This window comes from Aquarana catesbeiana, linkage group LG11 (assembly GCF_042186555.1).
Source record: "Aquarana catesbeiana isolate 2022-GZ linkage group LG11, ASM4218655v1, whole genome shotgun sequence".
Classification (NCBI taxonomy): domain Eukaryota; kingdom Metazoa; phylum Chordata; class Amphibia; order Anura; family Ranidae; genus Aquarana; species Aquarana catesbeiana.
The window spans coordinates 61,117,489-61,136,245 of record NC_133334.1 but is presented as its reverse complement, the minus strand read 5'-3'; the positions used below and the strand labels follow the sequence as shown (position 1 = coordinate 61,136,245).

The 18,757-nt window shown below is 40.4% G+C and overlaps 1 protein-coding gene across 1 annotated transcript; it reads right to left on the bottom strand.

The window, feature by feature from the left end:
• Positions 1 to 1,331: 1,331 nt before the first annotated feature.
• On the bottom strand, positions 1,332 to 10,083 carry LOC141111705 (uncharacterized). The gene is made up of 4 exons (XM_073603851.1): positions 9,999 to 10,083; positions 7,995 to 9,419; positions 5,753 to 5,883; positions 1,332 to 3,942 (listed from the first exon to the last, which is right to left on the bottom strand). Exons 1-4 carry the CDS (start codon positions 10,081 to 10,083, stop codon positions 3,667 to 3,669), a joined length of 1,917 nt encoding a protein of 638 aa, XP_073459952.1. The 3' UTR covers positions 1,332 to 3,666.
• Positions 10,084 to 18,757: the final 8,674 nt, after the last annotated feature.

Here is an 18,757-nt window from a genome sequence, read left to right as displayed (position 1 = left end):
TTTTTACTAGTAATGGCGGCGATCAGCGATTTCTATTGTGACTGCAATGTAATGCGGACATGTCAGACATTTTTGGGACCATTGTCATTTATACAGCAATCAGTGCGATTAAAAATGCCCTAGCTTGGACTGGGCTCTATGATGTCAGCCGACAAAGCCCGCTGTCAGCTGAAAACTGGTCACAAGAGTGCAAAATTAACTGCACTCCTGTGATCCACAGGAGAAGTACAGCCAAACGAGCTTTGGTTGTACTTTTCCTTTTAATGCAGGGGTCTCAAACTGGTGGCTTTCCAGCTGTTGCAGAACTACAATTCCCATGAGGCATTGCAAGGCACAGGCAGACTCATGATGGTACTTGTAGTTCCACAACAGCTGGAGAGCCGCCAGTTTGAGACCCCCTGCTTTAAAGCATATATGTCTGAATGTTCATTTGAAATTTAAAGACTAATGCAGGGTAAACAATGGGGACTCCCAGCCAACCCCACGCATAATACACTAATCAAGGGCTGCTGATCAAATTCTGTTTTTCCATCAGAACTTTTTAACAGAAGGGGGTCTGACAATCATCTGATTAACAGACAGGGCTACACATAGATCTAAATTTCGAACAATTCTTGCTGAACTGGCTAAATTTCAATATGGGTATACCCAACTTAGGTTCACCTTTTTAGGGAAGAAAAATAAATGCATATAATTCGTAGGAAAAAAAGTGCATTTATTTTTTTTCACAAGAGATCAGTGGATGCAATATAAGGCTCCTCCAGACTCTTGCTCCAGCTTTCTGCCCTTACCCCTGTATGTGCTTTGATGTATCAGACTAGGAAGTATCAGACTATGAGCATGCTGATTACTGCATTCGTTGTCCACTGAAAACTATAGGTCCGTCTGCTGCAGTGGCAAAACCACACCAATTTTAAATCGGACAACAGCTGCAGGGGAGAATAACCTCCACACATTGTTACAGGAAGGTTGGTGCTTAGGAACATGGTGTACCCTAAATACGGGGGTTACATGTTCCTAAAGGTGACCTTTGAGTGAATCTGTTATAACGTAAAAGAAGCATCAGATTTAGGGCCACTGTCACACAGCTTTTGCTTGTTTTCAAGGGAATTTTGCATTCACATACATGCCTATCAGAATACAAACCCTGCTTGGTGGAGGTCATGGAAATGAATGCTAAATGATCTCAAAAGTGTCTCAAAGTAATGTCATCAACACAGGCCGTTAAAGGATAAGTTCACCCCCATATTTAGGGTGGAATATATTCATGCAGCTGCAGCCTTATCCCCATTCCCTGTGACAGCAAGCGGTGGATCTTCTCCCCAAACCCGCTGTCTCTATTTGGAAAAAAAAATGCGGCCATGTCATTCATTTACAGTTTCCTGTGAATGCATGAACTACAACTACTCACCCAATGTGACTGACTGCTTGTAGTTCTCAGTGGACTGTAAAGTCTCGTATTTCATTACAAGCTGCAGGGCTTGTGAAACAGTCAGTTCATATAGAGGTAAAGGCTCAAAGCTGCAGGAGTCTGGCATTGTACCACTGATCACAGGTGCAATGCTTTCCAGGCTCCTTGGGGATAAAATAGTTTTTTTTTTTTTTTTTTTTTTCCCCCTGCAAAACTATGTGCATTTATTATTATTTCCCAAAAGGTGAACTTATTGTTTAAAGCTGCTGTCCTGGCTTGCCTACTACTTCAGAACACAGTTATAAGATGCTCAGTAGATTCATGTTCTCTGCCCAGGAAAAGTAGTGCTGCTTTCATCTGGATGCTTTTCACATAGGATTTTGCTATTTGACAAGATCAGAGGTCACCTAAAGTCCAGTACTTGCTGTCCGATCAACTTCCTGACCTTGTAAACTATTTCCCAGACTCTGAGGGTGCAGTATGAGGTGGGGCAGCTTTCAGTAGATAAACCTAAAACATGGGGAAAATATAAATATTTCATAAATGAGCCTAAACAGATATCATTTGAGTCCTCATAGCTAAATAAGTGCAATTGTAACTGGTTTTATTTAAGTGAAAGTAACAAGTAGTTTTGTGGTGCTATTTTAATGCAAATACAGTTAGCAATGTAACGTAAGAACATAAAACATACAAAATGTTGATCAGCCAGACTAGAAATATGTGGCCTGACACTAATTGTTCTTCCAGGTCCAATGTCAGGTAGGTGTATTTCCAGGCTGTATGCTGCTTGGATGAGGAATGTAATGTGTGGTTTGTCTTTTTTTTTTTTTTTTTTTTTTTAAGCAGAGCTCCCAAATTATGATTGGCCCATGCAGTGACTCCAGCATTTGAGATGATTTTTTTTAATCACTCGTAGAAGAACAGATTGATTTTTAATTTTTTTGGGTCAAGTATCACTTAAGTTTGCCTTCAGTTAGCTTGTCTTGCACTTATGTGCCTAGACATAAAAACTGAGAGATCAGGTTGAAGAAAACATTATGCCTGGTCACCAGGACTTGTCAAACCATGGAGATTAGGTTAGCAATAGAAGATTTATCCATTTGCAGTGCATATGAGGAAAGATGGCAAATTTTACCCTGGAAATCATCCAAGTACTTATCAACAAATATAAGGTAAAGATCCAACCACCTCACCCACACTTTTTGTTTTCTACTTTAACAAAAAAGAATATTGGGATGATTTCCCCAGAAAAAAATAAAATCAAAACCTTTTAGGATCGGTGCAACTCCAACAAACAACATTTTAATTTTATGACATGAACACAACACTTTGGGGCATATGTGAGTTTGACATTCACTGGTGTTTACACACATAAATATGCCCCCTCCGTCTTTAAGGTTTTTTTTATACTATCTGTTGCAAATCTGTACATCCTGTTGTTAAAGTAGAATTTCAGCCTAATAACTAGTCTTAAAAATGTTCCCTCCCTCCTACCTAACCTGTGTGAAGAAAAAAAAAAAAAAAAGGAATTTTGTATACTTGCCCTGTGTCAGTCAGTGGTAGCTGCAGGGGAGAGGAGGGAGCCTATAGGTGACAGCATGGCTCCCAGAATCCATAGCTGTTATTGGCACTCTCTGCCTGCTGCACTGCTCCATTCGAACCTGTGCATGTTGCTTTTGAGTGTTTCTGCAGTGCTTTCGGACATGCGTGTTTTTTTTCTTATTCTTTCTTTTTTCTTCTTTATTTCGCTAATTTGTTGTTGGGCAGATTAAATAATGCAAAATGCATCAAAAAATGCTAAAAATGCACAACGTGCTTTTCTGCAGCATCTCCATTGAAGTCTATTGAACCAATAAAGCAGAGTTTCCTGTTTAAAAAAAGTCCCTGGCCCTTTCCAAAAACAGAGGCATAAAAATGCATTGATGTGAATGTGTTCCATGTTAAGAAAAAAAATGTCCTGCATTTCTGCAAAAAGCATGAAAAAAACACATTGGTGTGAATGGAGCCTAACACAGGATCATGTGACCAGATCACAGTAAAGTAAAAATAGTTAAGCATACACTTTTATTTTCCTTGCACAGGGTAGGTAGCAGGAGGGGACATTTTTAAGACTAGTTAGTGTTAGGCTGGAATTTTAGTTTAATGTGGATGGGTATTTACACATTTTTGGTAAGTAATTAACAAAATAAAAGGCACCCTAGCAAAACACAATGAGTGGTAGGTAAAATGTTGCCTGCATTTGGATCATTACATTGCTACATCTCTTTGGCAACACCTTGAGAAGTGCTATTTTCTTTAGGCTCCTTGGTTTCATTGCAGTCTTCCAGCTTTCTCTTTGATCCACGTAGGCTGTGGTACTGTAGAAATGTCTCAATAGCATTTATCTGATCCTGTATGCTGAAGCGTGAGCTGCTCTCTGCCTTGACTTGACCTGAGTCATGCTGTGCTTTAGTTTGTGCAATGTTTAGGCCTGTAGAACGGGCTGCCGCTAAGTCGCTGAAGCTGCGGTTTTGCTTTTCAATCACATTAAACTAAAAAAAGAGGAAATGACTTAAAATCGGCATACATTTAGTTATTTTTGGTCAATAACCAGTTTATCTCCATTAACATTATACACAAATACACAGTGCTATGGACCATTGCTTCTTTGATGGATAAGAAGGCTCCACATTTCCTGAGAGCGAGAAATAAATAGATGTACAGTAGCCTATTTAACCTGTCAAGGAATAAAGTGACAATGCTTAACGGATGGGCAGTGAACTTTTCAATAAACATACTGCTGTATGCAAATGCCAATAAACAAAACACAAAACATACTGCTGTATTTTCACACAAAAAAACAAAAATTATCAACTAATGAGACAGTCTAGCTTTGCTAACTGGCTTTTTTTATGGTTTATTTTTTCACTTAAAAAAAAAAAAAAAAAAATTGTCAAAAGTGTTGGAGCGTCTGTCTTTACACGCACATGAACTTTAATAACATGCCAGTCTTAGTCTGTAGAGTTTAATATTGAGTTGGCCCACCTTTTGCAGCTATTAGAGCAGGGGTCTTCAAACTACAGCCCTCCAGTTGTTCAGGAACTTCAATTCCCATCATGACTGTGAATGTCAGAGTTTTACAATGCCTCATGGGAAGTGTAGTTTTGCAACAGCTGGAGGGCTGTAGTTTGAGGATCCCTGTATTAGAGCTTTAACTCTTCTGGGAAGGCTGTCCACAAGGTTTAGGAGGGTGTATATGGGAATGTTTGACCATTCTTCCAGAAGTGCATTTGTGAGGTCAGGCACTGAAATGGTTGAGAAGGCCTGGCTCACAGTCTCTGCTCTAATTCATCCCAAAGATATTCTATCAGGTAGAGGTCAGGACTCTGTGCAGGCCAGTCAAGTTCCTCCACCCCAAACTCGCTCATCCATGTCATTATGGACCTTGCTTTGTGCACTGGTCCAAATCATTTGGTGGAGGGGGGATTATGGTGTGGAGTTGTGTTTCAGGGGTTGACTCTGACCCATTAGTTCCAGTGAAGGGAACTCTTAAGGTGTCAGCATACCAAGACAATTTCACGCTCCCAACTTTGTGGGAACAGTTTGTGGATGGCCCCTTCCTGTTCCAAGATGACTGCGCCCTAGTGAAAAAAAAAGCAAGGTCCATAAAGACATGGATGAGTGAGTTTGGGGTGGAGGAACTTGACTGGCCTGCATAGAGTTCTGACCTCAACCCGACAGAACACCTTTGGGATGATTTTGAGCGAAGACTGTGTCTGACATAAGTGTCTGACCTCACAAATGTGCTTCTGGAAGACTGGTCAAACGTTCAAATAGACACACTCCTAAGCATTGTGGTCAGCCTTCCCAGGAGAGTTGAAGTTGTTATAGCTGCAAAGGGAGGGCCAACTCAATATTGAACATTACAGACTAGACTGGAATGCGATTAAAGTTCAGGTGCGTGTAAAGGCAGGCGTCCCAATACTTTTGACAATATAGTGTATGTTGGCACTTAAATACTATAGAGTAATTTGAACTAAATATACATGCCAGCATCTTTGCAGTCAACATAATAAAGCCAGCCAAAGGGCTCAGTTTCTTGGATTTATGATTGCCCTACCTGACTGATCTAAAGGTTCCAGCAACAGACATGTAAACCTGTAATTTTAGGTTTCTTTAGGTGCCTGATTTAAATACTGCCATATACTCTTTTGCCAGTTAGAAAAATTAGACCATGCTGCCCTGGCCATCGTACATGAAACCTGTCGAAGCCTTAAAGCATCCAGCTGCTTGTACAATTGCACATAGCTATGAGGTTAGATCAGTCAAGGTGCAGTGACTGATGATTTGTAATAGACTTACGTCTTCTGTGGGAAAAGGGGAATTGTGAAACGTCTGAGCTATTGCATTCCATTCTGCACTGTGATCCTTCCTGGGAACTGGTTGGACATTCATGGACAAGTTGTCAAATGCCAGCCTCTTAATTGATGAACCTGATGAATAATGAATTTGAAAAATTAGATTGTGTATTTAACAGATGTACTGAAGGAGCTGAAATGAACAGTGGGACCTTTTTCATTTTCTCAAATAATATTCACAACATGGCAAGGATTTTGTTGATGTAAGCGGACAAGGTTTACCAAATAAATGAGTTATGTATGAATGTAACTTAATCAGTTAATATTTTAGGAAAATTTAACAAAAAATTCTTAGCGTTTTATTCATATAAATATATATATATATATATAAATATATATATATATATATATATAATATACACCTTTCTAGATTGTGGTCACTGGAAGAGGTGTCCCTATAAGAAGATTTACCCGTACCCTTTGTTTTGGAGAAATTTGGGATTCCTTATCTTTTAATCTCTGTGACAATGGTCAACATGGCAAATACAGAGGGTGAATCTCCCAAACAGGAACCCAGCAATAAAAAATCTCATAGGGATTTTAACCCTTCTATACTATCTAAAGTCAAAACAAATATTTTGGCTATACATACACATTTATTCATCAGTATGGTCACTTTGCCACAACCCTCTTCTAAACTTTTTTTTTATTAGTCTTAAACAAGTTTTCCAGTTTTACCAAGCAGCAGTAGGACCCTGCCAGTGAGGTATTCTGAGACTTCTTCAAGCAGTACTCCAGTTTGGACGGAACCCTGCAGTGTCCAGTGATGTCATGGGTTCTTACTGCAGAACAATGAAGTGTCAATGACATTGTGTGCTCTTATACCATGAGCACTACTGTGATCCCCTGCTACTCTGCTCTCTTGAGTCTCTTCCAGCCTGGATGTGGAAAAGCCTTTCAGTGCAGACCACACATTGGGGGGGGTTACTAAAACTGGAGCACTCCGAATCGGGTGCAGCTATGCATACTAACCAATCAGCTTGTTCAATTAAGCTTGACAACAAAACCTGGAAGCTGATTGATTTCTATGCAGAGCTGCACAATGCAATTTTAACCAATAAACCCCAATAATTTTACATTTATGTAGTCCACCATGCTGCTAATAATTCAGCAATGTCCAGGCTTTGGACCTATGGTTTGGCTCCTTTTGACCACACAAATACATACAGATTATGCAATCCCCACCTAAACTGATAGGTCATGAGAAGAAAAGGACCACTGTCAACATTGATATATATTTTTTAGGAAAGTCCCATGAGTGCCACATACTTATGCTGTACAGTATATTGCTTTGAAAAAGCTATGCATTAACACTCCCCTAATATAGCAATTAAAAGACACTGGGGATTTTTTAAATAAAACACCATCAGCTTGATTCATTTCTAATTTGTCACCACCGACATACTGTAGAGTATAAGCAACTAAAATATGTTTGTTTACATCAGGGGTGTCCAACCTTTTGACCTTCCTGGGCCACATTGGAGGAAGAGGAATTGGCTTGGGCCACACATAAAATACAGTATACTAACAATAAGGAGAGCGGATGAGCAGAAAAAGTTGGGCAGATCACAAGTTAACGATCACTGATATAGATAATAAAACATATATTTTTTTTTTGTAATATTTATTATAAAAGTAAGAGGGCAACGTAAAACGAGTGATATTTGACGCTGTTTTTGATAAATTTAATACATCAACATCTGGTTGGATGAATGTAGTAGCAATTCTCAAGGTGCTCATCAGATATTTTGGTTCAGATTTTCCCCTACCTGTGCTTCATCCTTGAAAATAGTTGCTCACAAATATAAGTGATGATGAAAAGTGATGACATGAGTAAGGCATGATTGTGAAGAGTGCAAGATTTTTTTAGGGGAAGATAACATTTTAAAAAGTCCAGTAAAGAGATACTGTCAAATTTTAATTCAGCCGCATGTGTTCGCTAAGTGTAAACACATTTTAACAAAAGACTCCCCCCCCCCCCCTACCACCACCAAAAGAAAAAAAAATCAAAATTTTTATGTTGGGCCACAGGTTTGACTGGACACCCCTGATTTATATGGTATTGAGAAATGTCCTGCCATAGCCACATCAGTGGACCTCTATCAATATATTTTATAGTTTACAGCCACCAGTAGTCATAATAATATAAATCTGTTTTACAGAAATAAACATATACTGCTGCCTACCTATCTCAGCTTTGGTGCACGTATCTCGACTTGATAAATATGGCAGTGTACAATTGCCCAAATTGCTGGATGGTTTGTTTGAAGGCTGACTATTCCATGGGTTGGCTCTCGATAAACAAAGTCGTTTTGCTGAGCTGTCAGACATGTTAGTTATCTTTTCTCTTTGTGAGTTTGTTTTGGCTATTTCTGTGGAGGGCCCAACAGGTTTTGTGAAAAGCTTTTGTACAGTTTGTCCGCTACTTTCTTCAAGTGTGAAATTAACAGGCAGATTATTTCCCACAATGATATTTTCTTTCTCCACACTCAGTGGTTCACCGCTTTCTGCTACCTGACAAATATTGACACTATGTCCATCAGCAAGCAATCCTCTTCTATAATTGATATCACTTATGTTTGATCCTTCAAGCTTTTCATCTTCTTCCCTCACTAGGGGACACATTTCTCTCCGATCTCCAAGTAAATTTTTAACTTCTGAGACATCTGTGTTCTCCAGATTTGACCGAGAACCCTGGCAGTCCTGCTTATGATCTGAAGCAGACTGCAAATGCATATTTTTGACTGGTTCCTTGCAAGTGTTTGGAGCATTGCTTGGCAATGAGCACAAAATCTTCCCCTGGCCTATGCAGCTATCATTTTCTGCTGTTGTGCCACAGCTGGGCCTTCCTATGTCCTCACAGTGTTTGCTAGTATCTTCTACAAATAGGCTTTGGTTACTTTTCTCTATTTGATTAGAAAGTGAAGAATCTTCACAAAATCTAGTGTTGCTCTCTTGTGCCACTTTCATTGGTTCTATTTTAGGCTGTGTATTTTGATTATTGAGACAAGAAGCCCTACTCAACTCTGATGTGCCACAATTCAGAACTGAAGAAGAATCGTTATTCTTATCCCAAGACAAGCTGCCTGTGCTGTCTCCATATACAGGGTCCTCTTTATCTGTACCATGCCCATTTATTAATTGTTCTGTAGTCTGAGGAAACAGTTGGGATTCCTTTGCGTGTGTCTCATTTATTAGGACACCTTGCTTGTTCTCAGTAGTGTCTGTCTTATCTATTACAACATAAACTACTTCACTTGTACCTTCTCCAGATTTATGATGGCTGCAGTCTGTCTGCTGGTTTGCATCTTGGCTGCAGACATCCAGTGGTTTATTATTGTCTCGGAGTAGCAAGACAGATTCCATTATAGCTTGTGTCTGCAGAGTGCTGCAGCATTTAGCTGCACTCTCTCCATCTTCACCGAGATCCCGCAGGTCTGCTTTGTCAGCTGGGAGCTCTTCAGTAGATTCCCCATCACAGCACTCATTTAGGCCAGGCTGAACGGCTGCAAACTTGGCTTTGTTCTCTGTAAAGTTGCTGTCGCTTCTCTGTTCTTCACAGAGATGGACCTTATCTATTCTGTTATAAACATTTGGAAGACTGCTCCTATCTGTATTAAAACAAAAATGTATTTAAGAAACATTAAAGCAGTACTAAGGTTGTGGTATATGTCACGCTCTTCTTGCAGACAGTAACCATTTGTAAAGATGAATTGTTATGACATTGTTAAAGGGGAACACCAGTATGGCAATCACTGGTACACTTGCCTAACACCAGCTATTTAAACTCAGCCATTTTCTTTCTGATTCAAATCAAGTTACTATGTCTCTATATATATGTCATATAACCTTAATGTCTTGAAGCGGTAGTAAACTGCAAAAAAAAAAAAGACTTACCGTAAAACAAAGCCATTCAGCAAAGCACTGTCACCACTGACAGGACTTCATCTTCATCCTTCTGGGTTGATAAATGCATGTGCGCAGGAGTCATAGCTGCAGCACAGCTCTCTTAGTGGATAGCATTCTGTGAGATCACTGGCTTCTACTAAAGTAAATATCTAAATATAAACTAAATATGTACCTTTATATAAAATAATACCCATTGATCCATGTTCATAGACATAACAGGTTGTCATTCTCCCCCCATCTTCTCTTATAAAGAAGATAAAAGGTGCCCAAGTTGTACTTACCCTTTTCATGCTCCAGCACTGTCCCCATGCTTTCAGCTTCACCGTTCCTTTTCTGGCAGAAGGACAGTTGTATAATTCGCCCCATTTCCTGTGACCTGTGATCCCGCCTTTATTCCCAAAGGTGCGTCACCACGCAGGCTGGGGCCCGACAGTTCTCCAACTGAGTGAAGCACACATGTAAGTAAGCACTGCTCAGTCCAAGAGGAAAAACTGCCTCCCTCACCCCCCACTCTTCTGAGGAAGAATAGGACGCTCCCATGACATCATTGAACCAGCTAGAAGACTGCAGGTAAAGGTATGGCTCCCCTATCCCCAGTGGTTATCTAATACCTCTCTATAGAGCAAATCTATGGGCCTACGGCAGTCACTTTCAGGATTGTTTAAATTATTGGGGCTAGTTCACGCCGTATCATGTGCAGGAAACGTGCGTTTATTCGTGTGTTTTCTTCATCGCACAGGAATGTGCTGCGCTTGTTAGATGTGTGTGCGGTTGCCATTAATTGCTGTTAATGGCACCCCAAACGCATGCAACAACTGCTCCCATTTGTGGCCACCAAACAGCATGGTACTGCAATACCATGAGGTTTGGTGCCTGCTGTACTTTTTGTGCGTTCACAAGTGTTTGGCAGTCTATTGAAATGAATAGGCTGCCAAACACAGAACACACGCCTTCCATATGAACCGGCCCTTATTAACTTCTACTGATGAAGTTGGAAGATACAGTGGGGAAAATCATTTTTTGATCCCCTGCAGATTTTACAAGTTTGCCCACTTACAAAGAATTGAAGGGTCTATAATTTTTTTTATCATAGGTGTATTTTAAATGATAGAGACAGAATATCAACTAACAATCCAGAAAAAAAAAAAACACGATACAAATATTATAAATTCAGTTGCAGTTCAGTGAGTAAAATAAGTATTTGATCCCCTACTAACTAAACAATAATTCTGGCTCCCACAGACTGGCTACCATATGTGCTCATGTGGTGCACAGATTAGTCCTGTCAATATAAGAATGTGCTCCTAACGACAACTCCTTATGTATATAAAAGACACTGTAGACCTGCACAAGAAATGGGCTACAAGACCATCAGCAAGAAGCTTGGTGAGAAGGAGGCAACAGTTGGAGTGATTATTTGCAAATGGAATTACAAAATAACCATCAATGGCCCTTGGTCTGGAGCTCCATGCAAGGTTTCGCCTCATGGGGTAAGGATGATCATGAGAAAAGTGAGGGAACAGCCCAGAACTACATGGGAGGAGCTTGTGAATGAGCTCAAGGCAGCTGGGACCATAGTCACCAAACAAACCATTGGTAACACAATACGCCGCCATTGATTAAAATCCTGCAGCACCCGCAGGTCCCTCTCCTCATTAAGACACATGTACAGGCCCGTCTGAAGTTTGCAAATGAACATCTAAATGATTCAGAGAAGGATTGGGAAAAAGTGCTGTGGTCAGATGAGACCAAAATTTAGCTCTTTGGCTCGACTCACCGTGTTTGGAGGAAGAAAAATGCTGACTATGACCCTAATAACACTATTCCTAAAGTCAAGCATGGAGGTGGAAATATGCTTTGAGGTGGTTTTTCTGCTAAAGGTACAGGCCGGCTTTGATGCATTGAGGGGCCAATGGACGGGGCCATGTATTGTAAAATCTTGGATGAGAACCTTCTCTCAGCCAGAACACTGAAGATGGGTCATGGATCGATCTTCCAGCATGACAATGACCCAAAACATACCATGAATGCAAGAAAGGAGTGGCTCAAGAAGAAGCACATTAGGTCATGGAGTGGTCTAGCCAGTCTCCAGACCTTAACCCTATAGAAAATTTATGGAGGGAGCTGAAACTTCGAGTTGCAAACTGACAGCCAAGAAACCTTAAGGATTTAGAAAAGATCTATAAAAAAAAGTGGACCAAAATCCCCCCTGAGATGTGTGCAAACCTGGTAACCAGCTACAAGAAATGTCTTACCTCTGTGCTTGCCAACAAGGGTACTACAGTAAGTCATGTTTTGCTTGGGGATCAAGTACTTTACTCACTGAACTGCAACTCAATTTATACCATTTGTATCATGTGTTTTTTTCTGGATTTTTGGTTGATATTCTGTCTCTATCATTTAAAATACACTTATGATAACATTTATAGATTCTTCATTTCTTTGTAAGTGGGCAAACTTACAAAATCTGCAGGGGATCAAATATTTATTTCCCCCACTGTATTTTCTCAAAGGTAAAATAAAAGATATCACTTTTTTACATTGGGAAATGTCCATAGCCCCAACCAAGCACAAATGCACTTTATTAAACAACTAATCACAAAGACTGCTGACTTTAAGTCAAGAATAATGATTCTAGCAGGAGCCCTAAATCCCACCATAGACATATCTCTGGACTCCTTCAATTTTGATTGTTCACATACATCTAATGCCGCGTACACACAAGTGGAATTTCCGACAGAAAGAGTCCGATGGGAGCTTTCCATCATATATTCCGACCGTGTGTATGCCCCATCGGACTTTTTCAGTCGAAAATTCAGATGGACTTAGATAGAGAACATGTTCTATATATTTCCGACGGAACAAATTACTATCCGAAAAACTGCTCGTCTGTTCTGACGCACCAAAAACGTCACATGTTCTGAAGCAAGTAAGAAACGGAAGCTATTGGCTACTGGCTATTGAACTTCCGTTTTCTAGTCCCGTTGTACATGTTGTATGTCACTGCGTTCTGGACGGTCGGGATTTGGTGTGACCATGTGTATGCAAGACAGCTTGAGCGGAACTCCGTCGGAAAAACCTTCAGAGTTAATCCCGACGGCAAAACCGGTTGTGTGTACAGGGCATAAGTCCTTTAAGGTCCATCTACACAAGATAGTCGACACATGAAGGATTATATTAGTCAGTTTTTGATATACATAAATCATATTCCAATATAGATTATGATTCTTAGATTATTACCACCTTGAACTCTCCACTAAGACTAATATTCTGCAAGCTATCCTAACTAACTACAGTCATAACTATCTTGAAACTTCCAAAGAGTGCTTATCACGACTACTCCCCAATGGCATCATACAATCTGCGACTGATTCAGACCTCATAATTTTTTTGCAGATGACAACAGAAACAATATCTCCCCTGTGACAATATGGGAGGCTCACATAGCTACAGTCAGGGTATTAAACATGGGTCCAGAAAAAATAAAAAATATACCCTGAAAATTTCAAAGATTAACATAATTCACAACCTAGAACACCTTCGCAAAAAAATCACTGTCAGATAGCCTTGTCCACAAACTCACCAGACAGCAACAGAGGAACTGAAAGCAACCCTTGAAAAATAAATTCAATACTATATTACTTCCACCTTGCATTAAAAAGGTTTTAGCTTTGGCAAAAAAATGAAAAATTGTTAACCAAAGACCTAAAAGAGTAGAAGGCAGGATTTAGGGAATTCTATCAACCCCTAAAAAAGTCTGAACTCATAACAACTCCCAAGATAGACAAAAACACATGAACCTCCTCAAGGAATACCTCTCCAATATAGAATTTTTACACATATCCAGAAACCACCTTAAAGCTCTAGATCCAATTACCGAAGACAAAATATGCATGGCAATCTCAAACACAACTGCTGACAAAAGCTCAGGCTAAAATGGTTCTATATTAAATTATTACAATCTTTTCCAGCACATCCTATGCCCTCAGCAATATTCATACACCAATACCCTATATAACGACACGCCCCCAGGGACCAGGACATTAAATGCACACAGAACAGTTCTTCCCAAGGTAGGATTTCACAGTCTGCAAGAGCTAGATCAATTTACTCCTCAATGTGGATATCAAATGAAATGCAAAGGCCCCTGCCAGCAGAATCCAACCATAATACATCTAACTCCAAATGGGACATATCCATAGTAGAGATAAAAAAATGGTATATAGTAGGGCAAAAAAGTATTTAGTCAGCCACCAATTGTGCAAGTTCTCCCACTTAAAAAGATGAGAGAGGCCTGTAATTGTCATCATAGGTATACCTCAACTATGAGAGACAAAATGTGGAAACAAATCCAGACAATCACATTGTCTGATTTTTGAAAGAATTTATATGCAAATTATGGTGGAAAATAAGTATTTGGTCAATATCAAGAGTTAATCTCAATACTTTGTTATATAGCCTTTGTTGGCCTTTGAGGTCAAACGTTTTCTGTAAGTCTTCACAAGGTTGTCACACACTGTTGCTGGTATGTTGGCCCATTCCTCCATGCAGATCTTCTCTAGAGCAGTGGTGTTTTGGGGCTGTCGCTGGGCAACACGGACTTTCAACTCCCTCCAAAGGTTTTCTAAGGGGTTGAGATCTGGAGACTGGCTAGGCCACTCCAGGACCTTGAAATGTTTCTTACTAAGCCACTCCTTCGTTGCCCGGGCAGTGTGTTTGGGATCATTGTCATGCTGAAAGACCCAGCCATGTTTCATCTTCAATGCCCTTGCTGATGGGAGAAGGTTTGCACTCAAAATCTCACGATACAAGGCCCCATTCATTCTTTCATGTACACGGATCAGTCGTACTGTTCCCTTTGCAGAGAAACAGCCCCAAAGCATGATGTTGCCACCCCCATGCTTCACAGTAGGTATGGTGTTCTTTGGTCACAACTCAGCATTCTCTCTCCTCCAAACACGACGAGTTGTGTTTCTACCAAACAGTTCTACTCTGGTTTCATCTGACCATATGACATTCTCGCAATCCTCTTCTGGATCATCCAAATGCTCTCTAGCAAACCTCAGACGGGCCCGGACATGTACTGGCTTAAGCAGGGGGACACGTCTGGCACTGCAGGATCTGAGTCCCTGGCGGCGTAGTGTGTTACTGATGGTAGCCTTTGTTACATTGGTCCCAACTCTCTGCAGGTCATTCACTAGGTCCCCCCGTGTGGTTCTGGGAGTTTTGCTCACCGTTCTTGTGATCATTTTGACCCCACGGGGTGAGATCTTGTGTGGAGCCCCAGATCGAGGAAGATTATCAGTGGTCTTGTATATCTTCCATTTTCTAATTATTGCTCCCACAGTTGATTTCTTCACACTAAGCTGCTTGCCTATTGCAGATTCAGCCTTCCCAGCCTGGTGCAGGTCTACAATTTTGTTTCTGGTGTCCTTCGACAGCTCTTTGGCCTACACTATATTGGAGTTTGAAGTGTGACTGCTTGAGGTTGTGGACAGGTGTCTTTTATACTGATAACAAGTTCAAACAGGTGCCATTAATACAGGTAATGAGTGGAGGACAGAGGAGCCTCTTAAAGAAGAAGATACAGGTCTGTGAGAGCCAGAAATCTTGCTTATTTGTAGGTGACCAAATACTTATTTTCCACCATAATTTGCAAATAATTTCTTTAAAAAATCAGACACTGTGATTGTCTGGATTTGTTTCCACATTTTGTCTCTCATAGTTGAGGTATATGTATGATGACAATTACAGGCCTTTCTTGTCTTTTTAAGTGGGAGAACTTGCACAATTGGTGGTTGACTAAATACTTTTTTGCCCTACTGTATTCAGTGGGTATAGAAAATAATCACCCCCTTTAAAATAATCACATTTTGTTGCTTTGCAGCCTGAAATGAAGACAGACCGTTTTTGTTTTATTCAGCTGTATTTACCTAGAGCAACTCATAACATGTGACTTGTAAAATCAGGTGTAGCTAATCACCTTATTAATGGCACAGAAAGCCATTTGATTTTCAAATGTGATTAGCTGTGGTCATTTTCATTTGCTCAGCATGAAAAGAGCTTTCCTGGAGCATTTCAGTCCCTGGTATAACAATATCACAAATTATCCACATATGTGGCTTGTATGGGAGAGTTGCAAGAAAAAAAAAACACTCCTCAAGAGAGGCCACATGCAGCTACAACTGAGCTTTGACAAAACAGAAACTAGAAAAAAAAGTTGTTTTTTTTTCGTCCTTTTTGTTTGGTTTAGCGAAAAAAAAAAAAGTGGTGATTAAGTACCACCAAAAAAGCTCTATATGTCTCAAAAAATGATAAAAATTTCATATGGGTACAGTGTTGTCACTCAATTGCCATTCAAAGTGCGACAGCATTGAAAGCTGAAAATTGTCCTGGTCAGGAAGTGAGTAAAAGTGCCTAGTAAGCAAGCAGTTAAACATGAACTCAAAAAGAAACATGTTGAGTGCATGATCAAGCCACATGACTGAAAATCTCACCCTCTGCCCCTTACCAATATAGGCTGCACAAAGGTCCTATAACCAAGTCTGTGGCAATGATTGGTTGGAGATGAAGACTAACTATAGCCAGATGGTATCTCACACGTAACATACTCCACTCCATATACCCTGTATACCCTGACACTCCTCCACGTGCTGAAAAGGTTTCGGCTCTGAACAAACTATTTCTCATATATGGTGGAACTGCCCACCTATTCTGCTGTTCTGGATAAAACTTGCAAGATACATTTCCATCATAACTGGGATAACTTTTTCACTTGAGCCTTTGACTTTCCTATTTCACTGCTCTGACCAATCAACAAGCCACTATAAACGATCAGAAATTCCACACCTGATAAATCCTGCCAAGGCATTGTTACCCTTATGCCGCGTACACACAATCGGATTTTCCCTCAACAAATGTTAGATGTGAGCTTGTTGGCGGAAAGTCCGACCGTGTGTATGCTCCATCGAACATTTGTTGGCGGACTTTCCTCCAACAAATGTTGGGTAGCAGGTTCTCAAATTTTCCGCCAACAAATTTTTGTTGTCGGACTTTCTGATCATGTGTACACAAGTCCGTCGCACAAAAGTCCACGCATGCTCCGAATCAAGTACGAGCCGGAAGCGCTCAGTCTTGTAAAACTAGAGTTCGTAATGGAGATATCACATGACTATTGAACTTCCTTTTTATCGGCTTGCCGTACGTCTTGTATGTCACTATGTTCGTAATTGTTGGCCAACATTTGTGTGACCGTGTGTATGCAAAACAAGTTGGAGCCAACAACCTTTGAACAAAATTCCATGGTTTTGTTGTCGAAAAGTCCGATCGTGTGTACGGGGCATTACACTAGAACTCTACCACTGTCCTAGCCCTTAAGGACTTGTTCCAAAAAATAGACTACATACCAAGTGGACAAATTTTAAAAATTCCTCTACATGAACTGACGTCTTGTCAAAAACCTAACCCCCTCCCCTAACGAATTGATCATCTGTTTACTGTTATTTGCCACACTTGTCTCTGTCTCCAAATGAGCTTATAGTCTAAGGCCAGCCATACACGGTTCGAATCTCAGCCCGTTCAGCAGGAACCGGGTAAGATTCAAACCTCTAATGGCCAGGCTGAATGTACCAAGTTGATTGATTGATCAACTTGGGCACAACCAGCTTGTGGCCAACTTCTGCCATAGCAACTAGCGATAATCACTGTCTTCTAATGGTGAGGGCAGCATCCCCCGCCGGCAGCAGATAGATAATTGCAGGCGGGAGGGAATCCCCTGTCAACACTGTCAGGTTGCAGGAAAGAAATTCGCAGGATGTATGGCCTGCCTAACATTCCTACCACATTCACATATTGAGCCTTTTGGCCAGATAATTTATCAACATGTTTTTGGGAAGAAAGGGGACACTTAGGGAAAACCTAAACAAGGAAAGGAGCACCATACAAACTCCACTACAGATGATTAGCATTTTAAACAGACAGAACAAAAAGCTCTACAGAAGTAGCATATAGAACCAATACATCTAATGACTCTTTCTGTGGTTTCATGCAAATAGCAGCGGCCGCTATAAGCCCTGCATCAGTTAAAAAAGGCTGAGCTGCCGCTGCTAATCGCATGCCCCGGTCATTCCAGATGCAAGAATCTGCTGATTGCTGGAATCAGGTGGCCCAGTGTGAATGTGGCTGTACACAATGATCTAAATGAGACCGATTGCTACCATTTGTAAAGCTTAACCACTTGACCTCCAAAAGATTTACCCCCCTTCGTGACCAGGCAATTTTTTGCGATACGGCACTGCGTTACTTTAACTGACAATTGCACGGTCGTGCGACCATGTACCCAAATAAAATGTATGTTCTTTTTTTCCCCCACAAAGAGAGCTTTCTTTTGGTGGTATTTGATCGCTTCTGCGGTTTTTATTTTTTGCACTTTAAACGAATAAAGACCGACAATTTGAAAAAAAAGCAAAACATTTTTTACTTTCTGCTATAAAACACTTTCAATAAAAAAAATTGTATTCTGCTATATATTTTTGGTAAAAAAAAATCCCAGTAAGCATATATTGGTTGGTTTGCACAAAAGTTATAGCGTCTACAAACTATAGGATATATTTATGGAATTTTTATTTGTTTTTTATTTTTTACTGGTAATGGTGGCGATCAGTGACTTATAGTGGGACTGCGGACAAATCGGACACTGACAGACACTTTTTGGGGACTAGTGACACTAATACAGTGATCAGTCCTAAAAATATGCACTGTAACTGTACTAATGACACTGGCTGGGAAGGGTGAACATCAGGGGCGAGAAAAGGGTTAACTGTGTGCCTAACAATGTGTTTTCTCACTGCTTTTACTACAGGAAGGCCCCAGACCCGGAAGTGCAGGATCAGGTACTAGGTACGTGATCCCGCGCAGGAGAGCCGCCTTGCCGCTGTATATGTACGGTATACAGTCGGCAAGCGGTTAAAGGAACTTAGGAACATAAGTGTTATATATTGCAGTTTACCAGTCTTTAGATGTGTAGGCTACATTTGTTTTT